Source organism: Aplidium turbinatum, chromosome 9 (assembly GCF_918807975.1).
Source record: "Aplidium turbinatum chromosome 9, kaAplTurb1.1, whole genome shotgun sequence".
Lineage (NCBI taxonomy): Eukaryota > Metazoa > Chordata > Ascidiacea > Aplousobranchia > Polyclinidae > Aplidium > Aplidium turbinatum.
Window position 1 is genome coordinate 7923032 of NC_137480.1, and position 25665 is coordinate 7948696.

A 25665-nucleotide genomic window follows, 5' to 3' on the forward strand; every position below is an offset into this window, starting at 1 on the left:
ACGTTAGCGACACATCGGGGGGAGGGGGTTCAAGCAAAACGTTACGTAACGCTTTCGAGTACAGAATGGTAGTTTTTTGTGCTGAAATCGTAGTGAAAAAGCGTTACATGGGGGAGGGGGGGGGGGGGGATTGAAAAAAGCGTTACGTTGGCGTTACATGGGGGAGGGGGGGGGGTCAAAAATTCGGAAAAAAAGCGTTACGTAATATTTGAACGTTCCCTTACTGGAAATCCGAAATTATTTACAAAAGATTAGGCTTACCTAACAATAATATCGATTGCTTGTGCTGTACTTTTATGTTTGTAGATATTAACAGCAGACGCAATACTCCATAATTAACACGACACGTCGCAAAAGGGGATGAGAGCTTCATCATCACCATCAGGACATCATCATCTATCTACCAGCTCATCCATTCCATCACCCACTAGGACAAGAAACAATAACTTAAACTGGATATCAAACCTCAATTGTCTTAGGCTACTGTGTGATGTGCAGTCTAACCATAGAAAGAGCTCAACACCTGCTCTCCTGGGCCACATTGAAACGGGCTTTTGCCTGAGGATGGGTTTCTTTTATGTCCGGTTTTCTTTCTCCATCCTATTATTATTATTATGACTGCTCATCCACATCAATATTGGAACTGGCAAATTCAATCCACAACACTTTTCATTAGGCTGTCATTCATTACTACATGTGTGCTTCTCTCTGTTTTTGTTTTATTTTTTGCTATTTGGGTTTTGTGGCCCTGCTAACTATTGATATATAGCCTACTACATAATTTTTCATTCAGGCGCGTTTTAAACCTTTCAAGGTTTTGTCACCTTTTCCCGTTCGTTAACGTGCTGGTAGGTTTATATCGATTTTTGTAGTTAGTATCTTTTTCGTCCCGGACGCGTTAATGACGAAAAATAAAATGATTGATTGAAGTTTCCGATTATTGAAGAGAGTGAAGTTCCTTATTGTTAAAATGTTGTTGCCCTGGAATTATTCTATCTATTAGGTGCCACTGAATGGACAGCAGTCTTTGGAATGCGTTGCTCATTGCTTAAGCGCACGTAAACCCCGAGAGTCGAACCAGCGCCGCTTGATCTTGAAACTTCTTTGTTCACGAAGTCACGCGCTAACCATTGTAATATGACAAGCAGAGATTCAGACAAATGTAGAGGTTTTAGCCTATGTTATAGCTCCTATTTCCGATACGTTGACTATCCGCTTGCCAATTGTAGGCAACTGTCCACAAGCCTACACTGATTCACTTGTGTATTCTTTGCCTATAAACAATACAGCTATAGGTGTTGATAGCCCCTCCCCCTCAAATAACCTGATAGGAAACCACTTCTGGTGGTAATAGAGGACAATTATTACGTCACACGATTGCCTGTTTTAAAACAAGTAATTAAATTCATTCATTTTTGGTCAAAATATTTTTGCGACTCTTCAGTGGCCAAGAAATTTATTTAACAGAAAGTGTTACCATCACGCAAGGATGGCCGCTGCAGCCAGAGCTGGTTTAAAATGCTTGGAAGTTTGCGGCTATTGTTGCCAAGTGGTTGCGTGTGGAGTGGAAACTGTGCGGTCAGTGTGGTTTGCTTTTACCAAGATATGCACATGTGGTCAGGGATGGAAAGGTATGGTGAAAAACTCCATCACAATAATCACCTCTGAAGAAGATCCAGACTTCAAAGATTTTGAACTACCTGTGGTTGCCAGTAGGCGGTTTACTGATGTTCCCGCTTTTTTCGTTTTCATAGCCGCTTTAACTGGAATGTGTTACGCCATGAACAGGGCTTTGACTTTCGGTAAACCAGAGGTCTTTAGCAACGGTGTCGATTCTTGGATGAATTCATGTGGAGTAGAGCAGAATCAAAAATATCCTGGCGTTCCTTACTCTGGCCTTAACATGAGCGCATATTCAAAACTTTTCATCATCGATTTTTTGACTCAACCCGACAAGATAACAGGCACAAGTCAAAAAGAAGATTATTTGCAAATCTGCATCAGAATCTGCCCCCCAGGAAAAAAAACTTTTCGTTGTGGAAGTTATCTTAAAGAGTTCAGCACGTATGGACCTGCACTTCAAACAAGGCTCTGTGCTAATTCAGCTGTAGGAGATATTCCATTATTCTCAGAAAAAAATCATCGATGCGTTCCCACAGAGCTTTTTGAAGATGTGTCAATACAGAGGCAAAATAGCTTACTCAATCTGTATAGCAACAATTGGCTGCATAATTTGGTGCATGATTGTAGTGTGTGCGCAGCTGAGTTGACTTGGCTGATACTGATAGCACTGGGCTTTACTATGATTTTCATGGTGATAGTTCACGCCGCAGCAAACGCTCTTTGCTGGTACAGTTTCGCAACTTTTTTCATCGTTGGCTCAGCTGCAACTGGCTACATGTGGTATCTGCACTCCATTATCAGCGACGTTGACAGTGGAATTAGCATTTACGCTGCAAGGCCTCGTTACTCCGACCCACAGACTTTTGCTGAGAGCGTGTTGAAAATGGCATTTCGCTTGTTTCCAATGGGTCGCAATACTAATTCATCAGTTCCACAAGCAGGCTATTCAATCGTCTTCAGAGATGCTGCAATTTACAGCACAGCTACTGTAGTGGCTGGCTGCATAATTTGTATTCTAGTTGGTAGAAGAAATATGGACGCTTGTGCTGTTGTTTTCGAGCAAGGAACCAGATGTATGATGGCTTTGAAATGGTTGTATTTATTACCCTTAACTTCCATTATGTGTCTGTGCTTTGGATTTGGTTTAATGATGCACACTTTTACTTATTTAACAGCAATTTTTTTGGAAGATCCAAGAATTGTGGGAACGAATGCCACTGGTATCGTAAAAGCATTTCATGTTCCAAACACAGTATATACAACATGGGTCCTTATCTTTGAGTTTTTGGGAATCATTTGGGTTTATAATTTTGTGTTAGCCTGTCAACACATGATTGTTGCCTTGACAGTAGGAACATGGTACTTCAGCATAAACAAAGAGGAAATGTATCGACCAATAAGAGTGGCTATCTCACGTTTGATTAGAAAACATTTAGGATCTGCAATTGCGGGAGCATTTCTTGTTGGATACTTTGGCATACTACGAGCACCACTAAGGTAAAGTAATAAGCTATCGTGTTCATACTTTTATGTACTATAGCATGAACAGTTCGACATTGTAAGCCTACATACAATACATCTAATAACATTAATTTTTTCTTGTTGTATGACTTAACTTTAGGAGAGAAATATTGCAGTTTTTCTTTATTTACTTGGTTGCAGACACAAAAGGTAATAGAGTTGAACCAAATCTCAGACTAAATCGCTCAAAAATTACTGAGAAAACAAGTGTAAGTGTAAACGTTTCAGGTGCAGAGCTGGCACTGTATTCTTGTCCCACCAACAGCAAAAAATAGTTTCAATGGATAACAAAAATGATAGATGATAAATTGATACAATAACAAAAATGAAAAATAAAAGATGTTACATTTGAACTACACACTGTCACTAATTGAGGCAAGCAACAAAACCAACCGGAATCTGCAGTGATTCAATCAGTGCAGTCTGCAAGAGTAGGCTATCAGTAGCCTATTATACTGCAGAACTGAAACAAATTGAAAGATAGAAAGACCCGGTGCCTATTTCCATTATTTTTTACACATTTTCTACGTAACATTTGTATTATTGAAGCCCACATGCTTAAAAACAGAAATTGGTTGACAAAGCGTAAGCGCTAATTATTTTGAACTTTGTAAACTTAAATTACATGCGTAGATAGCCTACTTCTCTTTTGACAGTCTTTTTGGTAAGGTGGCCGGGTTTTTAGTAAAGTTTTTGGGTTTTTTGTGGCCCTGCTAACTATTGATATATAGCCTACTACATAATTTTTCATTCAGGCACGTTTTAAACCTTTCAAGGTTTTGTCACCTTTTCCCGTTCATTAACGTGCTGGTAGGTCTATATCGATTTTTGTAGTTAGTATCTTTTTCGTCCCGGACACGTTAATGACGAAAGATAAAATGATTGATTGATTGTAGGTGCTGTGATAATCTAATTTACAACCCTGTCTTTGATTTCTGACTCGGACTTTGCTCGCACTGATCGCAACGCATAGCTGGTCATTTACTGTCACTTTTTACGTTGATTCGACGTCGGCGCACATTGGATCAATGTGGACGAGGACTAGTGTGCTATGTATAAATTGTATATGACCTCCCTACGAACTTATTGCATATCTAAATTTAAAACAGTTTTAATTACCTTGCTTCGGCCATAACCTGCTTTCGCAGATGGTTGGAACAATTATTTTTAGCTCCAGCTTTTTGCTAATTTGGACTTTGGACTCGGCTAAAAATCATCTTTTCAGCGGATTGTTCCTTTTTACGTTAATGCAACGTCTGTGCGCTTTATACTATGGAAGGGGGATATTTCGCGGCGCATGAACTTAGGTTTCACTTTTCAATCTGTTTCGAACAAGTTCCTCTGCAATTTCCATATTTGGACATTTTTTGCTACAATGGCATGGCCTTTTTTAATCTAGAGCATTGGTTCTTAAACTTTTTTAACGTGGACCCCTTAAAAAAATTGTTTTGCCTGGACCCCCTTTATGGCCTAGTCCGAGAAACTTTTCTGATCAGCATAAATTGGACATAACGCAACAAAATTAAAATAAATTTGTAACAAAATTTATTTCTATTTGAATAAGGATCTTCTGATGATCCTCCTTTTAGGGTGAAACAGGCTGTCAAGGGTTAGATTACAGTATAACCTATGGCTCTCACGGAAATGTATTTCTAAAAATGTAGGTTTAATGGCTCTCTTACTCAAAAAGGTTCCCGACCACTGGAGTAGCCTATAAGCATAACTGCAGACAAGATGTTACTGTTTCGACGTTAAGGTCTCCTCAGTCCTCAGTGCAGTAAAACGTGAACAATACTGGAACGCCTTCTTACTTATAAGTAATGCAGCGTGGAATTTTTCCATTTGTGTTACTCAAGCAACCACATTTGGGTACTTTCACCCATCTTGCCAGAATGCTCAAACTGCGGAGCAGTGACAGTATGAGCTGAGCTAGTTTTTGTATACAAAACCTAATCGTTTTTATGCATATTAACAGTTTGTTTTTATTTCAAGCTTTTTGCAGTCCCGGATTGTTACTGCAACGGAACGAGCCAAACGATTGCAAAGAATACAGCTAGCCGACGGAGAATCGTATTACGCTATTCCGCCTTCTACTGGACCCAAGAAGGCCGAAAACGAACGAAATCGAAAAGCACAAAAGGAGGAAGATTATGAAAGCCTCGATAGTGGCGATGTTAGTTGGAAGTGTTGAAAAAAACTATTGTAGTAGCTTAAATCAAATATAGTTATTACTCTCTAACCTTGGTAGCCTGTTTCAGCCTAAACGACGGATCATCAGAAGGTCCTTATTCAAATAGAATCGGCTTTTTGCTTGACATTGAGCACTTTTTGTAGTATTTATAGTATCATGGCCACCTGAAGATGTGGCCTGATTTGTCACATTTTGCAGATTTTGATTACAGCTACTGCTAGTGCTTGACTGACATTTTTTGAGATGTTTTTACTTTTTGCGGTTTCCTAATGACATAAAACTTTTTTGTTGCCTTGGGGAAGCAGTAGCAAATGAGAAAAAGTAAGTTGAAAAACACAAAATCAGACTGTTATTGAAAATTAACAGTCTGACTAAAATCTTCGAAATCAAATTTTCTTTGTTTTTCAACATGTGAGGATGTTAAAACCTATTGTGTCATCTGGAGAAAAGAATAAAGAAAGCGTAAAAATCTAAATTTTAGAAAAATTTATTTAAACGTTCGCCCAAAGTTAGAAAAACCTGGAAATTTCAGCAAAATGTGACAAATCAGGCCGTATCTTTAGGTGGCCATGATAGTATTTATTGTTTAATTGTAGTAGCTTATGTTTTTCTTTTGTTTTAAATTTCATAAAGCCTTTTGACATTTTCGTTTAGATGCAGCATCCCTATGGAAGAGGATTCGGTAAAATGTCATAAAAGCCGTTTCATTGGTGTGACGTTAAACTGCAATTTATTTAAATAAAAACAAGATGTTCACTTTCTACTTATGGTCACGTTATCGAAATACTTCCGACAGGCTGGTTGATTTTGATCTTTTTACAAAACACAAACAGAATATTCAAGAGCAAAATGGTTGGAACGTCTGGTTAATCTAATCAAAAATAAAAAAGCCCAAAATGGAGATAGGCTTACTAAACTCATGTTCAGCAAGAATGAACGAACAGAATATTTTGTGAGCTTGAAAAATTATAATTAGCCTATCACCGTATCGGTAGTTTTGAAATTTTGTTTTTAAAGTTTCAACACCTCTTTGCTTTATCTAAATTATATTTGGTTAAATTTCTATACTTCGACAGAGTTTACTGAATAGGCAATATTTTCATAATCACCAAATAGCCCAGTTAACGATGAAGCCGACTGATATGCTTGAAAAAGCAGTGTCACTGAGAGATTACTGATTGATTCTGAATCCACTCCTCTTTGATAATATCTTCGCCAATAACTTGCATAGTTTCAGCTAAATACCAATTTCAGCTTGTCCTCAAAAATGGTGTGTTAATAACTGTGTTTTTCCAGTTTTGTGAGGCGGTTAATCAAAAGCCTTCTTTAAATCCCTTAGTTACTGTACGTTTTTGTTTTATATACGTTTCGCATCCAAACAAAAATAAAATGACCATCCATCCAGTTGAGTTACTAATTCCACACTTCTTTATGATCTCATAGGGCGTAGAACAGTCAAAAGCCCAAAGAAAAGCTCATGTGGCTGTTGAGACATGGAAGATGGTCAACAAAGGATGTTCTCCATTTTTTTGGCTGCTTAATCATGTCTTCATTTACATCAGTGACTTGAATTATTCTGTGGTGGCACTAAAAGGACTTTGGTTTTTAGAAAGTGGAAGGGACATCCGTCGTCGAATGGAAGAAATTGAAGTAAGTGACTTTTACTGGAAATACGTGCCTGTTACTTTTAAAGAATTGAGTTCCTGTTCGGTAGGTAGTACACTCAAGAGCGCGCGGCAGCGTTCTTAATAAAACATCCAACGGCATGCTTTAAGTTGATACAAACTGATAGCCTATGCATAAATCAACAAGTGAATAAAAAATCATATTATAATCCTAAAGCGGTGAGATGGCGCAACGGATAATTCTTTGGCTTTCCAATTGTGCAAACCTGGTTTGACTCCCGGCTTCAGCTGGTTGTTGAAAACACCGCTCACCTCTACATAAAGTGTAATCAATTGAGTGGGCATAATTGCTGCAGAAAAGGCGGCTGAGAGAAAGGAACTGGGCACTATACTCTCCTTAGTGCCGAAGGCATAGTACAATGAGAACCTTATCTTCTCATACCCGACACTTGAATTAAGTATGGGACCACCTTTACCTTTTAAAGTCTAAAAGTAAAACTTGTCAAAATAAAACGATTAGCCTATTATGGTTTTAGATTTTAATACAAGTAATTTATCAATACAAAATGAAAAAAAAGCATTTCTTGATAGTTTTTAGGAAGGTAATAGCCAGATGAACAGAAGTTAAAATGCGTATCCAAATTCGGTCGCTGACATCAAATCCGGCCGGATTTAAATCCAAAGCCAAGTCCATAGGAAGCCTATTTAAGAGATGAAAAAATCTTGATATGATAATAGTAATCTATTTTTTATAATTGCAGCTGTTTTTGTTTTAGAAACTCAAAGGAATTAATGCAATATCATCATTTGCTTTGTTCCTCGGCAAGCTAACGATCACCATCGCCGTTCTCCCCATTGGATTCCTTCTGCTCAAAGACAAACAGGGGGTCTTCATGTATGGATACCCCCTAGCAGTGAGCGCACTGCTATCGTTTCTTGTGTCACATATTTTCTTTTCTCTTTTGGAAGCTTCCACAGGGCAAGTTCACTGAGAATATATAAATAGGCTACGGCTGCTATAGCCTATATATTTTTGTGTCGGTATTTTTAGCAAAATAAATGATAAAGGAGCAGTGTATTGCAAGACATGTAACCGAATCGTTCATATCAAGCATAGTTGTGGGTTTGGCAATTGTCAAAAAGACATTTCACTTTCTTGAGGAGCAATATAGCAATATATTTTGCAATAGTCATTAAAAATATCTCACCCCTAAACGTTTCTCTGCCCCTTGCCCCAATAAATTTTTATTTTGTCTACGTTACTGCTTTAGTCATTTTATGAAGTTGTGTCAGCACCTCTTGATTTTGACAACACATGCTAATATTTCAAGTTTTCTTGCTGTTGTTTAATTGTGACAGCTTATTGAATGAAGCTTTCCTGAAAGCAAAGTCCGCCATTTTTACACTGATTTAACGTCTGCAGACGTTGAAATCGTCTGCAGATGTTAAATAACGTATGCAGACCGATTTTGCTGTTTAGGTTATAGCAAATAAGACACTATAGTCTGTAGTAATGCTGTGGACTAAAAATTTTTGTTTATCTATCTTAATACTCGTAATCATGTATTTTTATAAACAATTTAAAATGGTAAACACGTTTTTTGTCTCGTACGACAACACAAAATTTTAAAGAATTGGGTTAGGAACGGCTAACATATCTTGCAGGGCAATGTTCATATGCTACGTTGAGGATGTTTCATTGAATCAAGGCAACCAATCAAAACCCTACTTTGGCAGCAAAGTGTTTTTTCAAAAATTTCATAATGCTTTGGAAGAGGTCAGCCCTGAAGAAGGTGATATGATTATAATGTAGCCTAATTTTTTTTCTGTTTGGTATGTTAAAATAGGCTTGCATTGATGTTAACTTAAAGATTACCTTTTTTCTACGTAGTTGTGACAAGGTGCTTGATTTAGTATGAATTGTAGCCTAAGATTAATTATTTTATGTTTGTAAAAATTCAGATTTCTGAAAGTAACATCATCTTGTCGTATAAAAAATATTCATTCTGTAAATTCGAAGTCTTTCCTTTTTGTTGATCTGCTGCGTGTTTTGTTAAGTGTGAAATTAGATTACAGCAGCTTTTAGCAACCAATATCTTAAAGTCTTAAACAGTTATCTAAAACACTGCTTGTGATGCTGGCTACAAATCTTGCAATATGATAGTTTCAAACATTTTATCTATAAATGTGACTTTTTAGACCTTCATATCTAGCAAGGTGACAAGAAATTAATGCAACAATTTAACTTTAATGGTTTGTTATTAATTCCAGCTGCCAGGCTCAACTACACGAAAATTCATTGGGATGAAGAAAATATTTCTGAAAAGCAACAAAAGATGATGGAGGATGAAGAAGAGCCATCGGATAGCTTTGACGATGATTCTGTTGATGGAATAAACGACAATCCGCTGCCCAAGCCGAAAAAGCCAATACTTAAAACTGTTGAGTGAGTAACGATATATAGCCAGGTGAAGCAGATCCTAAATGTCCAATAACACAAGATAAGTTTTGAAGCCTTCACTCAATAGTTAACAATGACTAGTTTTTGAAAATGTTAACGCAACCACAAGTCACGCTTACACGATCAGTGGATCTCGTACGAGATCAAACTTGTGTTTATCCGCCCCGATAGCTCTGTTAGTAAGCGCATGACTTCTGGAGCGAAGAAGCTTCAAGATCAAGCGGCGGTGGTTTGACTCTCGGTGTGTGCGCTTGAGCGACGCACGTTAAGGACTGCTCTCCATTCAGCGGCATCTAATGGATGGAATAATTTTCCGGCAACAAGACTTCAACATTCGGAAACTTCACTCTGTCAATCTCGGTGACCGGGCCTGCGTCAGTGATTCAAAGCTTCTACAAGTATGCGAAACTGCCAGGATAAAGCTCTGCAAGAGGCTTTTCCAGTCCGAGGACAAAAATGTAATCAATCAAAAAAAAATGTTCTTTAACATTCTTTTTGTTAGGGGTGATTCAATAATTTGTATTCAGTTATAGTTTTGTGCTCAACAAAATTTAAAGTGTAGCAAAAAAATGTAAAAATAATAAAAAAACTTTTAGTGTTACACTTCAGTCTGTATTCTCACCTTCGCTATTACTTATCCAGTCAAAATGAGAATAGAAAAATATATGCTTTAGATCCCTTGTAGTGCAGCGGCACCATTCATAGTGCCGCTGCACTACAAGGGATCTAAAGCATATTTTTTATATTCTCATTTTGACTGGATTAGGAAATTTGAATTTGTTTGAGTTATCAATTTTTGTTTTTTAAGTTCAAGTTCACAGCTGTTTGCTACACCACATGTCCGTTTAACCAGTGATGTACGCGCATACAAAAAATATTGACGCCGTGAGCGTAAACACAAACGTTCGAAAAACCATACGATGTAGGCAGGGCCTCCGAGAGAAATCAGCACTGGTCGGGAAACAACACGAAAAATGGGCCCCATAATATTTTTTTAGCAAATATTGCATTGCATGTTCGTGTTAAGCTGAAATTAGCCTATTTTCCTCAGCATGAAAAGAACTTCGTTCAATGTAAAAATCATCAATATATAATCACTGGATTACACTTGCAGCAAAAATGCCATTGAGGCAAACTATTTTGTCTAGAAAGCTTTGTAAACACACAATAGGCCTACAGGCAACGAAAATAGTTCAACCAAGCATTTAATTCAGGAGTGTCCAAACTTTTTCCCACGCGAGCCAGTCTTGCTAATAAGTGTTCGCGGGCCAACAGCCACAATAATTTTTCTGAAAACTGCAAGTTGAATTTATATGATTTTTGTGTGTCTGCAGGCCAAAAATAACACATTGTACAACAGGCGCGGGCCATACAAAAACGTTTCGTGGGCCGGAGTTGGTCCGCGGGCCGGACTTTGGACATCCCTGATTTAATTCAACCCTTTCTGGACTTTTTGCAATGCAAAGTTCCGGATCACAGCATCAAATGATAAAATATTGCGACGTCTGAATTGATGCACAACATGTCTAGTTAGGCTTTTCAATTGGTTTTGAGTCATAGACCTACTGGAGCGCAAACAATTCTTTACAAATTTCAGGAATTGCTGAAACCACGTTCTCAAAGCACAACCGTTGGAGGTAGCTACTGGAACAAAAAAATAATCATAACAAAATTATTTGGAAAAACCTTTCGAAAGTTGCAATCAATGATTCCTTGTGTAGAGATTATGGGGTGGTTCGTTCTGGTTTGCAGCTGAAGTTTGCTGTCAATTTCTGTCAAAAGTACCAACTCATCCAAAATGTCTTGAAAAATGTCATTGTTGTAGCCTACAAATGGTTTCAATTTGTCCCACATGCCCGCAACTGCACAACAGACATACGATGGAATTTTCATGGAACTTCAAACTCATCGACGATATGTTTAAGTTTGTTGATACATTTGTCAATTCCTACAACGATCGAATCCTTTGCAATGTACGGTAGAATACATTTCCTTCGAATGATTCAGCTAGTTAAGTGGAGTTATAAAAGCGTTCTGTCCTCAGGAAAACAAAGTCATTTTCTTTTAAATTTATAATTGCCACTGCAACTTTAGCTTGCGAGTAGTAGCCTACTCTTCTCAGCTTTCTCTTACTTAGATTACGATACATCTTCCTTTAATTTCATTAAATTCATCAGTGAATCTTGTTTAGGACCGTAATCCACATAATGCAAAGCAGTCACAAATTTAAAACTGCTAGTTGTAGGCTACTTTAGCATTGACTCAGCTTCCGATCAAGCTCTTGTTGGTTCTAACTTGATGCATTTAAGAAACGTCTTTAGAGCTTCAGTTGCAAAAGGGTAATGTAAAGCATTGGGTTTGACTGCACCCCGCCTTGATTACATTCTCGAAGTCAATTTTCTTTGCAAGATGATAGGACAGCTTTCTTTAGATTTTTCAGAAATTTTTCTGTGACTGGTCTATAACTTTAAAGATGCCACAACAAGCTTACAGATAATTAATCAATTACTCCAAAAAAGATAAGATATTTGAACAACGCTGTCTGTAGGCAACATTATGAATTCCAACTAGATTTAAGCAACAACATCCATAAAGAAAAAACTCACTACCTTCCAAATCACATCATGAGAAGCATGACCAACAAAAGGCTACTTGACCAAACGAAAACAGAAGATCTTTTAACTATGACAAAATTACATCCAATTCCAGCAATAAGTTAATAAAATCAAAAGTTTTAAAACTGTTCGGCCACATTAAAAGATCACAATTCGGAATCAGCAAAGTTTGCACAGAAGGAAAAGTAGAAGGAAAAAGAAAACGTGGCAGACAACCAAAACGATGGCAAGACAACATCCAATCATGGACCGTACTCAACTTGGCGACACTGGACGAGCTGGCTCAAAATCGTCACTCTTGGAAGCAAATAACACATGTTGATGCGCAATGTGATGCAGGCGGAGATAATGACTGATGATGATGATGATGATCCATAAACAAAAAATATACAGGATTTACTTTCTTTAATCGTGCTTGGACTGATACCTTTAACTTTCACAGATAACTTATGTTGGATACAACATCCTATGCCTGGCCAACGCAGATTTTGAAGTTAAGGTTCAGTTGTCAAGCAAAAATAGTTCCCGCTTAGCTAACACAGCGCCAGTTTTCAAGTTGAAACTATCAATACAATCGAAACCGTTCAGTGATACAGATATCATTTCAGCTTCAGATTTTACGTCTTGAAGCTGTTCAACATCGCCTACCTTAACACGAAAATGATTTGTTCTTGATGAGAAGCATCGAGAGTGACATTTACAATGATTGAGAAATACTTGGAACTACGCACTTCATTTAAGAATTTGTTGATTATTTAGTTGGTACATTTTTACTTTGGTACTAAAAATGGGCCCCCTTCAAAAGTGCAAAAACAAAAAACTACTCGTTTTTCCTTTACAATGTTTTGCTAGAGGGGAAACTGGCCCGACTTCCCCCCCCTCTCGGAGCCACTGGATGTAGGCTATGCGTCAACGTAACTTGTAGAAAAGTTGGCGGCGTCAGCGTCAGCGCATACACTGGCGTGACCTCATTTTGTTTGCTAGGTGCCAATCATTCAAACGGTATAAACCACTTGAAACAAACAAGTTTTATTTTGAATTTCCACGAAGAAACACAAGCATCTGGAAGTGTTCATCTGACATTTTGCTGCGTTTTGGTATAAATGTATTTTTGCCCATTGAAGACATTCTTTCAACTGCAGCGCTGGAAGGTATTGGCGTTGTAGCGAAAACAAAAGACATTAAAAAGTTTGCGTTGACGCTATGCGCTAAAAAACCGCGAAAACTTTACGGCGTAGCCTCAAGCGACAACTATCAAAAAAAAATTTGGCCGTAAGCGTTAGCGTAAACAAAAGTCTACGCCGCAAGTCTACGGCGTAGAATTTGCGGCGTATACGTACATCTCTGCGTTTAACGTTTGTAAACGTTGAATCAATGTAAAAACGCATTGTCTTGCGGTTTGGAAAGTTTCATAGCTAATCTCATCGCATGGGACTGAACCGTTCAAAAGAAACTGTTTTTTTTTTATTTGAAATTTGAGTTAAAAAGATGTGACCAAACGCATAAAGTAGGCCTACAGCGAAATATGAGAATGTTTTCTTGTGACATTTTCGTTTGATTGTAGTATTTTTGAACAAAACTGTTTGGTTTGCGACTTAGGCCAATAATTCCATCAAAATAAGAAAATTTTATAATACCTTTTTTTACATAAGTTATTAGTCATGGTTTGCAAAAGCACGTCAAAACAGTTCGAACCATTGCAAGACTATGGATTATAATTGATTATTCAGCAATCTTGCTTCATTGGGTTAGCCTATTTCAAAACTGAATTTTCTTGAAATTTTAGTGAAACAAAAAAGAAGAAAAAAGATAAAGATTTAAATTCGAAAGACCCTTCTTCTCTTTTTCTTCTCATGCCGGACAAAAAGAAGAAACCGCAGAGCACAACTTATAAAAACGATGACCATATTTATGACGATCCTTATGAAGAAGAAGAAGAAGAGCCGATATATGATGAAATTAGAGACTGGCTAGATGATGCAGAAGATGCTGCCGATGAAATGGTAAAATGACGTGTTATGATCAGTATTTTCTATTTTGTCTTGGTCACATTTTAAGTTTTCAGAAACTTTTTGCAAAAACGTCATTTCTACATTTATTTAATGCCTGCAGGCGTTGAATAAATGTAAAAATGACAGATTTTGCTGTCTAGATTGTTATGCAAGTTCGAGTTAATCGTTTTAGGCATTGAAAGATAATAAGAATTATTGTGTTCAATGCAGGCTCACCTGAAGCAAGCTATTGAGGTACATCGTAGAAGGACTACAACAAGTCAATGACATAGGCTACCCTGCTTCAGTGATTAATGCTGAACATCGTGTTATGTTAGCCTATAGGCTATATAAAACGTTTATTCTTCGAAAGAATATCCTTATAATTACGTTAGCCATGGCCACCTGAAGATGTGGCCTGATTTGTCACATTTTGCAGATTTTGATTACAGCTACTGCTAGTGCTTGACTGACATTTTTTGAGATGTTTTTACTTTTTGCGGTTTCCTAATGACATAAAACTTTTTTGTTGCCTTGGGGAAGCAGTAGCAAATGAGAAAAAGTAAGTTGAAAAACGCAAAATTAGACTGTTATTGAAAATTAACAGTCTGACTAAAATCTTCGAAATCAAATTTTCTTTGTTTTTCAACATGTGAGGATGTTAAAACCTATTGTGTCATCTGGGGAAAAGAATAAAGAAAGCGTAAAAATCAAATTTTTAGAAAAATTTATTTAAACGTTTGCCCAAAGTTAGAAAAACCTGAAAATTTCTGCAAAATGTGACAAATCAGGCCGTATCTTTAGGTGGCCATGCATTAGCTAATGTCAACAAGTGAAGAGCCCAGTTCCAAAACCGCTTAGGCGCCACTTTTACCAAAATTGAGTTTAGACTGTCATTAGGTAGAGTATTACCATAGGTACCTACTATCCATCCCTTTTTTTCCAAAACCTTCTCTTTCTGCTTCAAATTCGTCACTAAAAATTGCGTTTTCTTCCAAAACCGCTTACGCGCCATCACACTTTGTTTCCAAAACCACTTGTATCCACAATTAACCAATCATATTAAGCCATTGTATCACGTGACATGTCGCTGATTGTTAAACTGTTTTCGTCATCGTTTCGTGATAAGCAGCAGTGTTACCATTTGGCAAATTTCACTACCAAATTCGAGATTTGGCAGAATTTTACGTTGTTGGCAGTAAAATTTTGAGTTGGCAGAATTTTGGTCAACATTTTTGGTGAGTTGACAGTCAGTCTCTGGTCAGTTTGGCAAAATTTGAAATGTGTTTGGTAGTTTGAAGCATCTACTATCTGGCAACACTGACAAGCACTGTTGTAGGCTTGTAGCCTATTGTTGCAGTTACCAACAGTGCTTAGTAGCCTACTTGAGCTTTATAACTGTGTTTTTTTGCTTTGTTTAAAGTGGATTTGGATTGTGGTGATGAATTAGTGGTGGTCAGCTTGGAAAAATGGTTTCAAAAATTGGTTTCTTTCATTCTGGCAGTTTTTATTCTCCAGTTTATTTCCAAAACCGCTTATATCCACATTTTTAATTTTATAAAAAGGCGATTTTAAGCCCTCTAATATTCCTTAGATCTGGACAAACGTCATGGCTCAATTCAGTAGGTAGTTATACATCGTTAGAAATCAAAAACGCATTACATTTACCAAGTGAAACTGTCATAAACGTTTTTCGTGGTTTTCTCGAAATCACCGAAAGTGGATGTAAGCGGTTTTGGAAACAAGCTCTTCAAGTATTAATTATAGTAACATTGTAAGGTAATGACGGTGGGATGTCGTAGTGGATAAAGCACTCGATTTCGAATCATGCGATCTTGGCTCCACACTCGGCTTAAGCTGGTTGTTGAAAAACACCGTTCACCTCTTCTCAGGGAGTCAGGATGTAATAAAAGTAATAAATTGAGTGGAGTAGTACGGAAGAAAAGGCGGCTAAAAGAAACTGGCCGCCATCTTCTTATTAGCCTCGCAAGTTCAATATAAATAATGAGACCTTATCTTCTAATTTCCGGATGCTTAGATTCAAATATGGAAATCACTTTAAGGTAGTAGACGTAGACCAGGGGTTCTTAACCTGTGGTCCATGGACCCCCAAGGCCAAGGGGTACGCGGACTAGTTTTAGGGGGTCCATAAAGGCCCAATGAAAATCTTAGTGAATAATTTCAAAAATGGAATAAATTTTTCAAAAGAAAAAAAGATTAAGTTCAAACAATTATCCTATCAGTCTTATCAAACACGAAGCCACAATTTCATGTTCTTGTTGGAGACAAACAGCAGCATTCTTCACATTAATGAAATTAAATCAAAGATATTGAAAAACAGTCTGCATTCGCTATTTCTTAAACTTAATAAAACATGAATTTTGTTACCAAATTTAGTTTTATTGCGTTATGTCCAATTCATGCTGATCAAAAAAGTTTCTCGGACTAGGCCACAAAGGGGGTCCAAGCAAACCATTCTTTTTTAGGCGATCCGTGTTAAAAAAAAGTTTAAGAACCCCTGACGTAGACCATAGAGCAATGGTTCTTAAACCGGGGGGGGAGGGGGGCGCGAGCTCTACAACAATTTCAATTTTTTTAAATTATTTTAATGTCCTAAGACCTATGCTGTTCGTCATATTTTGTATGTTATCTTATTTTATATTGTATTCAGTAATTCTTGCTTTATTAGTTAGACCAGAGCTTTACAAAATTATTTTGCGCTGAACTCCTTCAAATTTATCAAATTTTCTCGATGCATCAGAAACCCGTTTCAATGCGAAGTAGTTGATCTTTTCGAAGAAGGACAACAGGAGTTTCTTGAGATGAAGTTCAACTCCACAGCTAAGGAAGACTTCAAAGAACTGGAACTTGAGACGCTCTGGGCCAATTACCTTCCTGTTTACCCTCTTATCACAACTCGGGCTCTTCGAATTCTAACAATGTTTGGATCCACGTATCTTCGTGAAGCTGCATTTTCTGCTCACGTTGCTATCAAAACCAAGTACAGAAACAGGCTGAGAGTTGAAGGAGACTTACGTTGTTCACTCTCTGGAGTTAAACCTCGCATTAAAAATCTAGTCGCTAAGAAGCAGTGTCAGGTATCTCACTGATGTGTACAATAAACAGACAAAATGCAATTTTTTTGATATGATGCTTATTTAAAATCTAGGGAGGTGGGAGGCACATAACCATTATTGAAGGGGGGCTTGATAGAAAAAAAGGTTAAGAACCACTGCATAGAGTGATATCGCAAACTCTCAGGGAGTATTTTTCGTTTTTATTTATTGGTATCTTCTTTTGCATTTAGGAAGAAAGAAAGAGAAAACAAAAGCACAAGCAAGGGAAAGAAAGACATCAGAAAAAAGGTATGAGACTTGTTGGTAAAAATGCAAGATGAAAATAAAGATGATTGTGTTGTCGCTGCTGAGTTGCTTTTAAAGTTCATAATTGTTACCGTTAAAAAACTTACCGAACTCTTACGATGCTTGCACAGTTTTGTGGAACTCAATAAATTTTGCAATTTAGGCTATAGAACTAGAGCTGGATTCAAGTGAAGAATATTGATTTACTTAAGTGACGAATATAAAGGTTAACAAATTACTTAAGTAATTCAAGTAATAAAAAATCTGCAATTTCTTTGAGCATAAACAATGTAGGCCTAACTGGAAGAAGTAGGCGTATACCGGTATGCGTATTTGCAATGTTTACACCATGATACTTTTTACCGATTCTGTATTAGCAAGATGGGCAGTTGCAATAAGCTTATTAAGTTCAGTTGGCAATAATGCAGTTTTAATAAAGTGATCAGTTTAACGAGCCAAAGTAGGTGAAAATATAGAGCCTTAGCCATTACAGTCACCCAATGTACCTCTCTCTCACTGGGTCTGGAAGTGATTTCTCAGAAAGTACAAAGAATCAACCATACTATCACCAAGAGAAAAACTGAGTTTAGAGACAAGTAGGCCTAGTCCAGCTGCACTGAAGCGTCTTTCAGCCTCAAGCGAAAAATGTAGGAGAGAGGCAGGACAAGACATTAAGCTTTTGAGGGCTTTGGGATACTCATTGGGGACTTCGTAAAAAGCGATCTTTTTTTTATATAAACCAAGGCAAAGGGAATTCGCACCGTGCAGACAGAACTTCATTTAATATTTCTGCATTGAATTTTTTCCTTGGGGTGTTCCTAGTTGACATCATGGTCTCTTCCATCAACTCCAATGCCCTTTTCAGGAAAAGTTCTGATGCATATATTTTCAGCAACTTTCACCAGATTATTTTTCTGAACATAAATTAAAGAAAAAAAATCCACCATTCGATCATATTAAGTAAGTAATTAATTGCTTACTGTACGGAAATTTCCGTAAGTATTTATTTCTGTAGGTAAGTAATTGCTTACTTGCATCCAGCCCTAGCTAGAACGGTACAAAATTATAGAACGCCGAAAAAAGAATTAAAAAGAAATCAAAGGTTTTATCAAACTTACTGGGGACTGAGTTATTCATCTTTCTTATTGTAACTATGTGGACAGTTGTTTACTGAGTTTTAAACCAAATAACCAAATATCAAAGCATTTATTTAAAGCTAACTTCAAGCACTGATTATTATCGTTTCTTTTCAGAAACGGAAAAGAAAAAAGATTCACAAAAAAAATCAGAAAAAGAGAAAAGAGGCACTAACAAAGACAAAGAAAGAAAGCATTCCAAAAAAGAAAAGCATAACAAAGAAGGCGACAAAAAAGCTCAGCAAAAACGTAAACAAAACAAAACAAATGATGACAGCAAGAAAAGAGAATCAAAAGCAAAAAAGCCGAGATCTACAGAGCAAAAAGGTAAAGAAAAAAATGAACAAGAAAGCAGCGGTGATGCAAAAGCTGATAAAAAAGACTCTGGACGGAAAGGCGAGAAACAAACAAACAAAACAGACACTGAAAAGAAAAAGCAAAATAGAAATAAAGAAAAACCTGAACGGCCCCCACCTCCAAAATCTAAAACAAATACAAATGAAAAACCAGAAAGACCCCCACCTCCAAAATCTAAAACAAATACAAATGAAAAACCTGATCGACCCCCACCTCCAAAATCTAAAACTAAGACAAATGAAAAACCAGAAAGGCCCCCACCTCCAAAATCTAAAACTAAGACAAGTGAAAAACCAGAAAGGCCCCCACCTCCAAAATCTAAAACCAAGACAAATGAAAAACCAGAAAGGCCCCCACCTCCAAAATCTAAAACTAAGACAAATGAAAAACCAGAAAGGCCCCCACCTTCAAAATCTAAAACTAAGACAAATGAAAAACCAGAAAGACCCCCACTTCCAAAATCTAAAACCAAGACAAATGAAAAACCAGAAAGACCCCCACCTCCAAAATCTAAAGCTAAGACAAATGAAAAACCAGAAAGGCCCCCACCTCCAAAATCTAAAACTAAGACAAATGAAAAACCAGAAAGACCCCCACCTCCAAAATCTAAAACCAAGACAAATGAAAAACCAGAAAGGCCCCCACCTCCAAAATCTAAAACTAAGACGAATGAAAAACCAGAAAGGCCACCACCTCCAAAATCTAAAACCAATAAAACAGAAAAACCAAAAAGACCACCCCCACCAAAAACTAAAACCAGCAAAGCAGAAAAACCAGAAAGGCCACCACCACCAAAAAGCAAAACTAAGACAAATATAAAGCCTGAAAGACCACCATCACCCAAAAATAAAACCAAGTCAAATCTAAAACCACAAAGGCCACCACCACCTAAAAGTAAACCTAAAACAAATAAAAAACCACAAAGGCCACCGCCTCCTAAGAAAAAACCGAAATCCTCGCCAAAACCTTCTCCTCGAAAGCCTAAAGCACCTCCAAGACGAAAAAAAATGTTTAAATTAAAACGTAAAAGATGAATGTACTGTATAAGTGAAGAGATGTTTGAAGTAACGGAAAGTAGCCTAATAGGCCGTTTTATATTGATAGCCTGAAGTGCAACATGTCTCACAGAATAGCAACTTTCGAAAACAATAGACTTTAAACAAACTTGATGTTCACTCCCCCGTGATAATCAGTTTGGTGAAGTCATTTTTAATGAACTGCTGGTTTGGTTTAATATTTTGATAAACTGCAATCAATTCGATAGAGTAACCTTCCATATTCTACAGCAAGTCACGGATGTCTGTTTATCCACATGATTTTTAAACTTATTGCTACTTAAGCTATTGCAGAAAAGGAAAGTTTTCACGTTTAGGCAAAATCAACATAAACTTTGCATCAGAGAGAATGAGAAAGAGAGAGAGTGAGAAAGAGAGGGAAAACTTTTATTTTGTCTGTTGCGAGAGTATAGTATAGTAGCCTACGGTACACTATAAACAATATGAATAAAATAGCACCATAATAATCTCGATTTCACAACAGACATGAAGAAGCGAAAGACTATAGCAGTCATCGAGTCAGCTGCTTCCAGTTGCAAATCTAGAAAATGAAATCTGACGGTACAATGTAGGCCTACAACTTCAATTAACGCTTGTAACAAGGACGATTAAACTTTACTACACACAAGAGAAGCAGTGATGCTGCTAAAACTAACATGGATGTTTCGAAACTTAACGCACGAATTCAAAGGTTGTCTGCCTTCATTTCTTCATACAAACAAAATGGCAAGAAATGAGCAGAATAGAGTCTTAAAAACACAACCCATGCAAACAGCTTGAATGTTTGCAACAAACTGTTTGTATTTTTATATACACTTACAGTAAGTAGGTTAATCTGTATAAAGAGTGCAGAGCTCACTGTGCACAAATGTTGTTAAACAAAAATTTAATTTTTCAATGTTCTGACATTTTATTCTAATAAAAAAGCTTTTTGCCATATGCCAGGCACCAGCTTTGCATTACTTCAAAGCATCAAGTAGCCTACCAAAGCTTCAGATACAGTGTTCCTATTCACCTCATGCGCAGACCGACAAGGTTTAAAGTTAGAAAAAATAAAATGGCCCTATTTACCCCAAAATTGGAGGTGAATAGGAACATCAGTTTTTTCTAAATATCCCTTAAAAAATACAAAACTACATAAACATAGGTCTAACATATGGACATAAGTGAAACTACTAAAAATGGCGACACTATGTTCATGGAAATCCTGTGTAGCAAAAACCTTTAAAATTGTCCCTATTCACCCCAAATTACGGAATGTTATTTCATATGTTTGATAGAAGATCAAGCATATTATTTAAATGATAGAGAATTTTCTCCAAGCGCTGATTTTTAAAGAGCACATGAGCAGCGAACTAATACTTTCGTATGATTATTTAAACATTGTATTAAATTACCGTCTACTTTTAATCTCCTGAAATTATCAACAGGCAATAAATACAATAGGATAAGTTGTGAAGTAAATTTGTGTTGACACTACCGCAAATGTTCTTATATTCACAACGCTTTTTTAAATCGTGTTTTCTGAGTTTTTCACTTCGTAAAAATAAGGTGTTGCGGTCCCCTACCTTTTTCATGGTAAACTTATCAGGTGTTTTATTTTATTGTAGGGCACTACGTTGTGCTGTAAGATATTTAAGTTGTGCAATTGAGTTACAGGCGACAAAAAGAAGGGCACCGTCTCTAAAAGAAAACCTACAACCAAAGGTCAAAGTAAAGCCCCGAAAACACCTGTTAAGGGTAAAAAACCAAAGGTACCCAGCAACAAGTTGGAAAAATTGAAAAAACCAAAAATGGGTAAAAGCAAAGGCGAGGTAACGAAAAATTTGGGAAAATCAAAGTCAAAAATGAAACCTTCACCTAAAATGAAAATGAAGGGCCCAAAGACAAACATGGCAAAGAAATTTAAAGGCATGAAAAATTTAAAGGGTGCGAAGAAAGGTTTCAATCCTGGAAAAATAAAGGGCCTAAAAATGCCTAAGGTGAAGGCACCTGGAGGTAAAATGGGGGGCAAAATGGGACCGGGAGATGCTATAGGGGGCGCTACAGGCGCAATGAATATTGCTGATGGCATGCTCAGGATTGCTGGAAAGAAAGGAGACGCTGAAAAGATGGCCCATGACGCTGCCTTTGGCACAAGGAACCGATCTAAAACAACAGCTCTTCTCAGCCATATTGCAGAAAACAGACAGAAGCGGATAGATGAGATAAGGAAACCATCAAAATTCAAAATTCCACTCATCGCCCAATTCCAATCAAATAGGGACTTGATTTTGGGAGGAAAAAAGATTCTTGAAGATGTGGACAAAGAGTGGGATGAAATAGAAGAAAATGACGATTCCAGTGACTAATTGGTGCTTATTACACGCGGAAAAAGATGAAGCTTCGAAAAAGGTGGCTGCTTTATAGAAAGCGTCTTGATCATTGTCTCAAGTCACCTCTTGTTCTTCACACAATCGAAGCACGACAAAATTGTGAAGAAAACATTTCGTGCTTTCATGTCTTTCTAATTTCGAAATCAATAAAATTTTTATATGCTTGTAATTTACCGAAAATCCGAACAGATCCAACCAACTTACGTTTAAAGGATTTAGGCTGCCAAACATTCGGCCATTTAAAAAGTGTATTTTAAGTTGCTAACTTGAAACACCTAAACACGGGTTGGTACCGCTGTGATTTGACAATTTTATTCCGTTTTAGAATACAAAGCACCATTTTGGGTTATCAAGCATTTTGTCGAATCGCTCACCTGTCCTGTAAAATAAAACCTTCCCAAGCCTTTGCATCGCATCAAAATCTGACTAAATGATTCTCAATTTGTGGTTGGTTTTATTTTTTCAAGTACGCTGTGTGCAATGTCACTAATTGTAAAAAGATTTTTATTTATGGGTTAAAAAAACTTCTTTGAATCTTAATCCGGCAGTTTTGCATACGGTACTTGTCGAGTCTTTGAACCACTGAAGCAGATTCGGTCGCCGAAAATGACAGAATGAGTTTCATTTAGTTTTCTGTAAATTATCCATTCAATAGGTACCGCTGAATGATGAGCACTTATAGAAACACGTTGCTCAAACGCTCACTCCGAGAGCCGAACCATAACCGCTTGATGTTGAAGTCTCTTAGTTCACTAAGTGAAGAGCATAACTAGTTAAGCTTTCGGGGTAACAACCTACTTCAGCTCACAACAATATAGAAGTGATGTTATGAAAGAAAAGAAATATCTTCTGACAGGTGTCAGACATTCGACTTTAGTTCGGAGTAGTGGTGCCGAAGTTAGTTGAGGATTTGGGGGGATAAATCAACATTTTTTCAAATTTTAGACGATTTTGAACATTTGGGGAGATGCATATTTTTATACACAATTTTAGTGGTACTGGAATTCGTGCACGGACATTTTGCCGAAAGACATTTTGCCGAAACCCATTTTGCCGAAAGACATTTTGCCGAAAGGACATTATGCCGAAGGACAATTTGCCGAATGGACAAATTGCCGAATGGACTAATTGCCGAAAGGACTACTTGCCGAATGGACAAATTGCCGAAACAATTTGGAAAAAAAATACTTTAAAGTGACACAAAATCTCGTTACTATGCAAGCAGTGCCTTTGAAATAGTATTACTTTGCTACTATTGTTTGCCTTCGTTCCATCGCTTTGGAATATGCGCGATCGAGTTGTTGATGATCTTCCTCGTACTAACAATTCCATCGAAGGATGGCACCATGCTTTCGACCAACGAGTCTCCACACACACGATACGTCGACTGACAGTAAACTTGATAAAGGAACAATCGCACAACGACTAATCCTGGAACAGTTATCAGCTGGCGTTCAATTGGCGCCATCAAATAAAAAATATAAGGTTGTGAACGATAGCCTAAAGCACACTGTGGAGAATATCGATACATATAACACTTCTGTCGGATATTTACGGGCTGTCGCACATAATTTGTGAGTGAAATCTGTTTGTGAATGATATTTATGTGTTATTAGGTTATGATAATACAATAGCCTACATTTCCTATAATTTCGGCAATTTGTCCAATTGGCATTAAGTCCTTTCGGCAATTAGTCCTTTCGGCAAAATGAGTTTCGGCAAAATGTCTATTCGGCAAAATGTCTTTCGGCAAAATGGGTTTCGGCAAAATGGGTTTCGGCAAAATGGGTTTCGGCAAATGTCTTTCGGCAAAATGTCCGGGTACCCTGGAATTAGGTTTGTTAAACAATCACCAGACCTCGGTAAATTAGCTGCTAACAGCATAGCCTAATATAGGCTACAGATAAGAAGTCATGGAGATAAAGTGCTATCAGTGCTTTTGTGAATGACTGCTGCAAGATTAAGAAACAAGCAAAGAAAGATTGGTAATTCTAGTGGGATTCGAACCTATGACTTTCTAATGAATACTTAGTTTTTCAAAATAAAAAACAGAAGTTATACTTTTCTTCTTGTCCTATCCTTTACTAGAATCACTACACTTAGTGCACGAAAGGACAAAGTCATTAGTCAGGAGACTGAAAACAATCGAAGCAACAGAAGTACATCTGCAAATTTATGATAAAAATAATAACTTGCAAACACATCACAAGAACTTGTTACAACCGAACATATTGCGTCTTACGGTAGTGCGCATTGAAAACTCATTAGCAATGTCATTTATGCTGATGTCATTAAGAATTTTTTGGTGAATGTTGCAAACAATGCTAGCAAGTAGCATTTAAGTTCAACCTTTCCTGTATCAAAGTAGGCTATTTCTCAGCCAGGTTTTCAATCTGCGAAGATTGGAAAACGACCTCTCACAAGCAGCAGAGCTTACCGGGCAAACTATTGAGTATTTGAGAATTGAGAGGTTTTTCCAACTCGGACAATGCCTGATAAGCTCTTTTAGCATCGTGCAGAGATTTTGCTCCTGCTGCCTTTCTGAATGAATCAATTTGATAACTCATGTCTATTCAGCTCTGGATAATTTTTGACCATTTCAGGAACTAAGCCGGTCTTGAAAATTCGTGCAAGTTCTTTATACTTTGCCGAATCGGAATTCAGGCTACTTTGAAACCGTTCGGTCAGTTCAGAGATAACTCTGTCCATAAACTGATTGTGAAGTATTATACAATGCAGTTGAGTGTCTGTCATCGAGCCTCCACCCAATCTTTCAGGGACTCTTCTTTGCCGTGGTGCTTGCAAAGGCGTGATAAAATTAGCAACAAATTTTTCCAGTAGTGAAACTGCATTTTTTTAATTGTTCTCAAACTCCAAATCACGATATTTCTCTAGAGTGATTTCTAGGCTATATTTTAGGTTTACTGTTATGGGGTGGTGGCTGACTAGATGACTGCTTATGGTCTTTCGCTACCATCCTGATTGCGCCATAATCTAATCAACAGTTGTACAATGCATTGTTTTGACAATTATATTTACTCTGCTTGTTTGTTAATATGGCGCTGTTGAAACAAAATAAATTGACTTGATTTTACAGTCATTGTCTAGCGTCAAATTCAAGACAATTTAGAACTACGATCAAACATCAATACAAGAAAAACAACAGCAATTCGAGATGCTTGCAAACAACTAAATCGAAGTACAACTTCATAGCAAATAATTTTTTCTAAATTATTGGGGGAGATGATGCCAAAATATTGGGGGGGATTTATCCCCCTTACTTCGGAGCTCATCAAAAGAAGTTTTCCACCAGGTCTTGGTAAGACATATTTGTTTTCGGTACGGTATCGGGG

At 37.2% G+C, this 25665-nt stretch overlaps 1 protein-coding gene across 2 annotated transcripts; it reads left to right on the top strand.

Annotated features, from left to right (window-relative positions):
- Nucleotides 1–1456: 1456 nt before the first annotated feature.
- On the top strand, nt 1457–25406 carry LOC145777420 (uncharacterized). 2 transcript variants are annotated; one of them, XM_082588788.1, is made up of 10 exons: nt 1457–3120; nt 5137–5317; nt 6779–6985; nt 7737–7939; nt 8626–8753; nt 9232–9406; nt 13823–14039; nt 17335–17392; nt 18643–18852; nt 21597–25406. In XM_082588788.1, exons 1-10 carry the CDS (start codon nt 1490–1492, stop codon nt 22286–22288), a joined length of 3702 nt encoding a protein of 1233 aa, XP_082444914.1. In that variant the 5' UTR covers nt 1457–1489; the 3' UTR covers nt 22289–25406. The 2 variants fall into 2 exon arrangements, with proteins under 2 accessions (XP_082444914.1, XP_082444913.1); XM_082588787.1 differs by lacking the exon at nt 21597–25406 and having other exon boundaries at nt 18643–21590.
- The last annotated feature ends 259 nt before the right edge of the window (nt 25407–25665 follow it).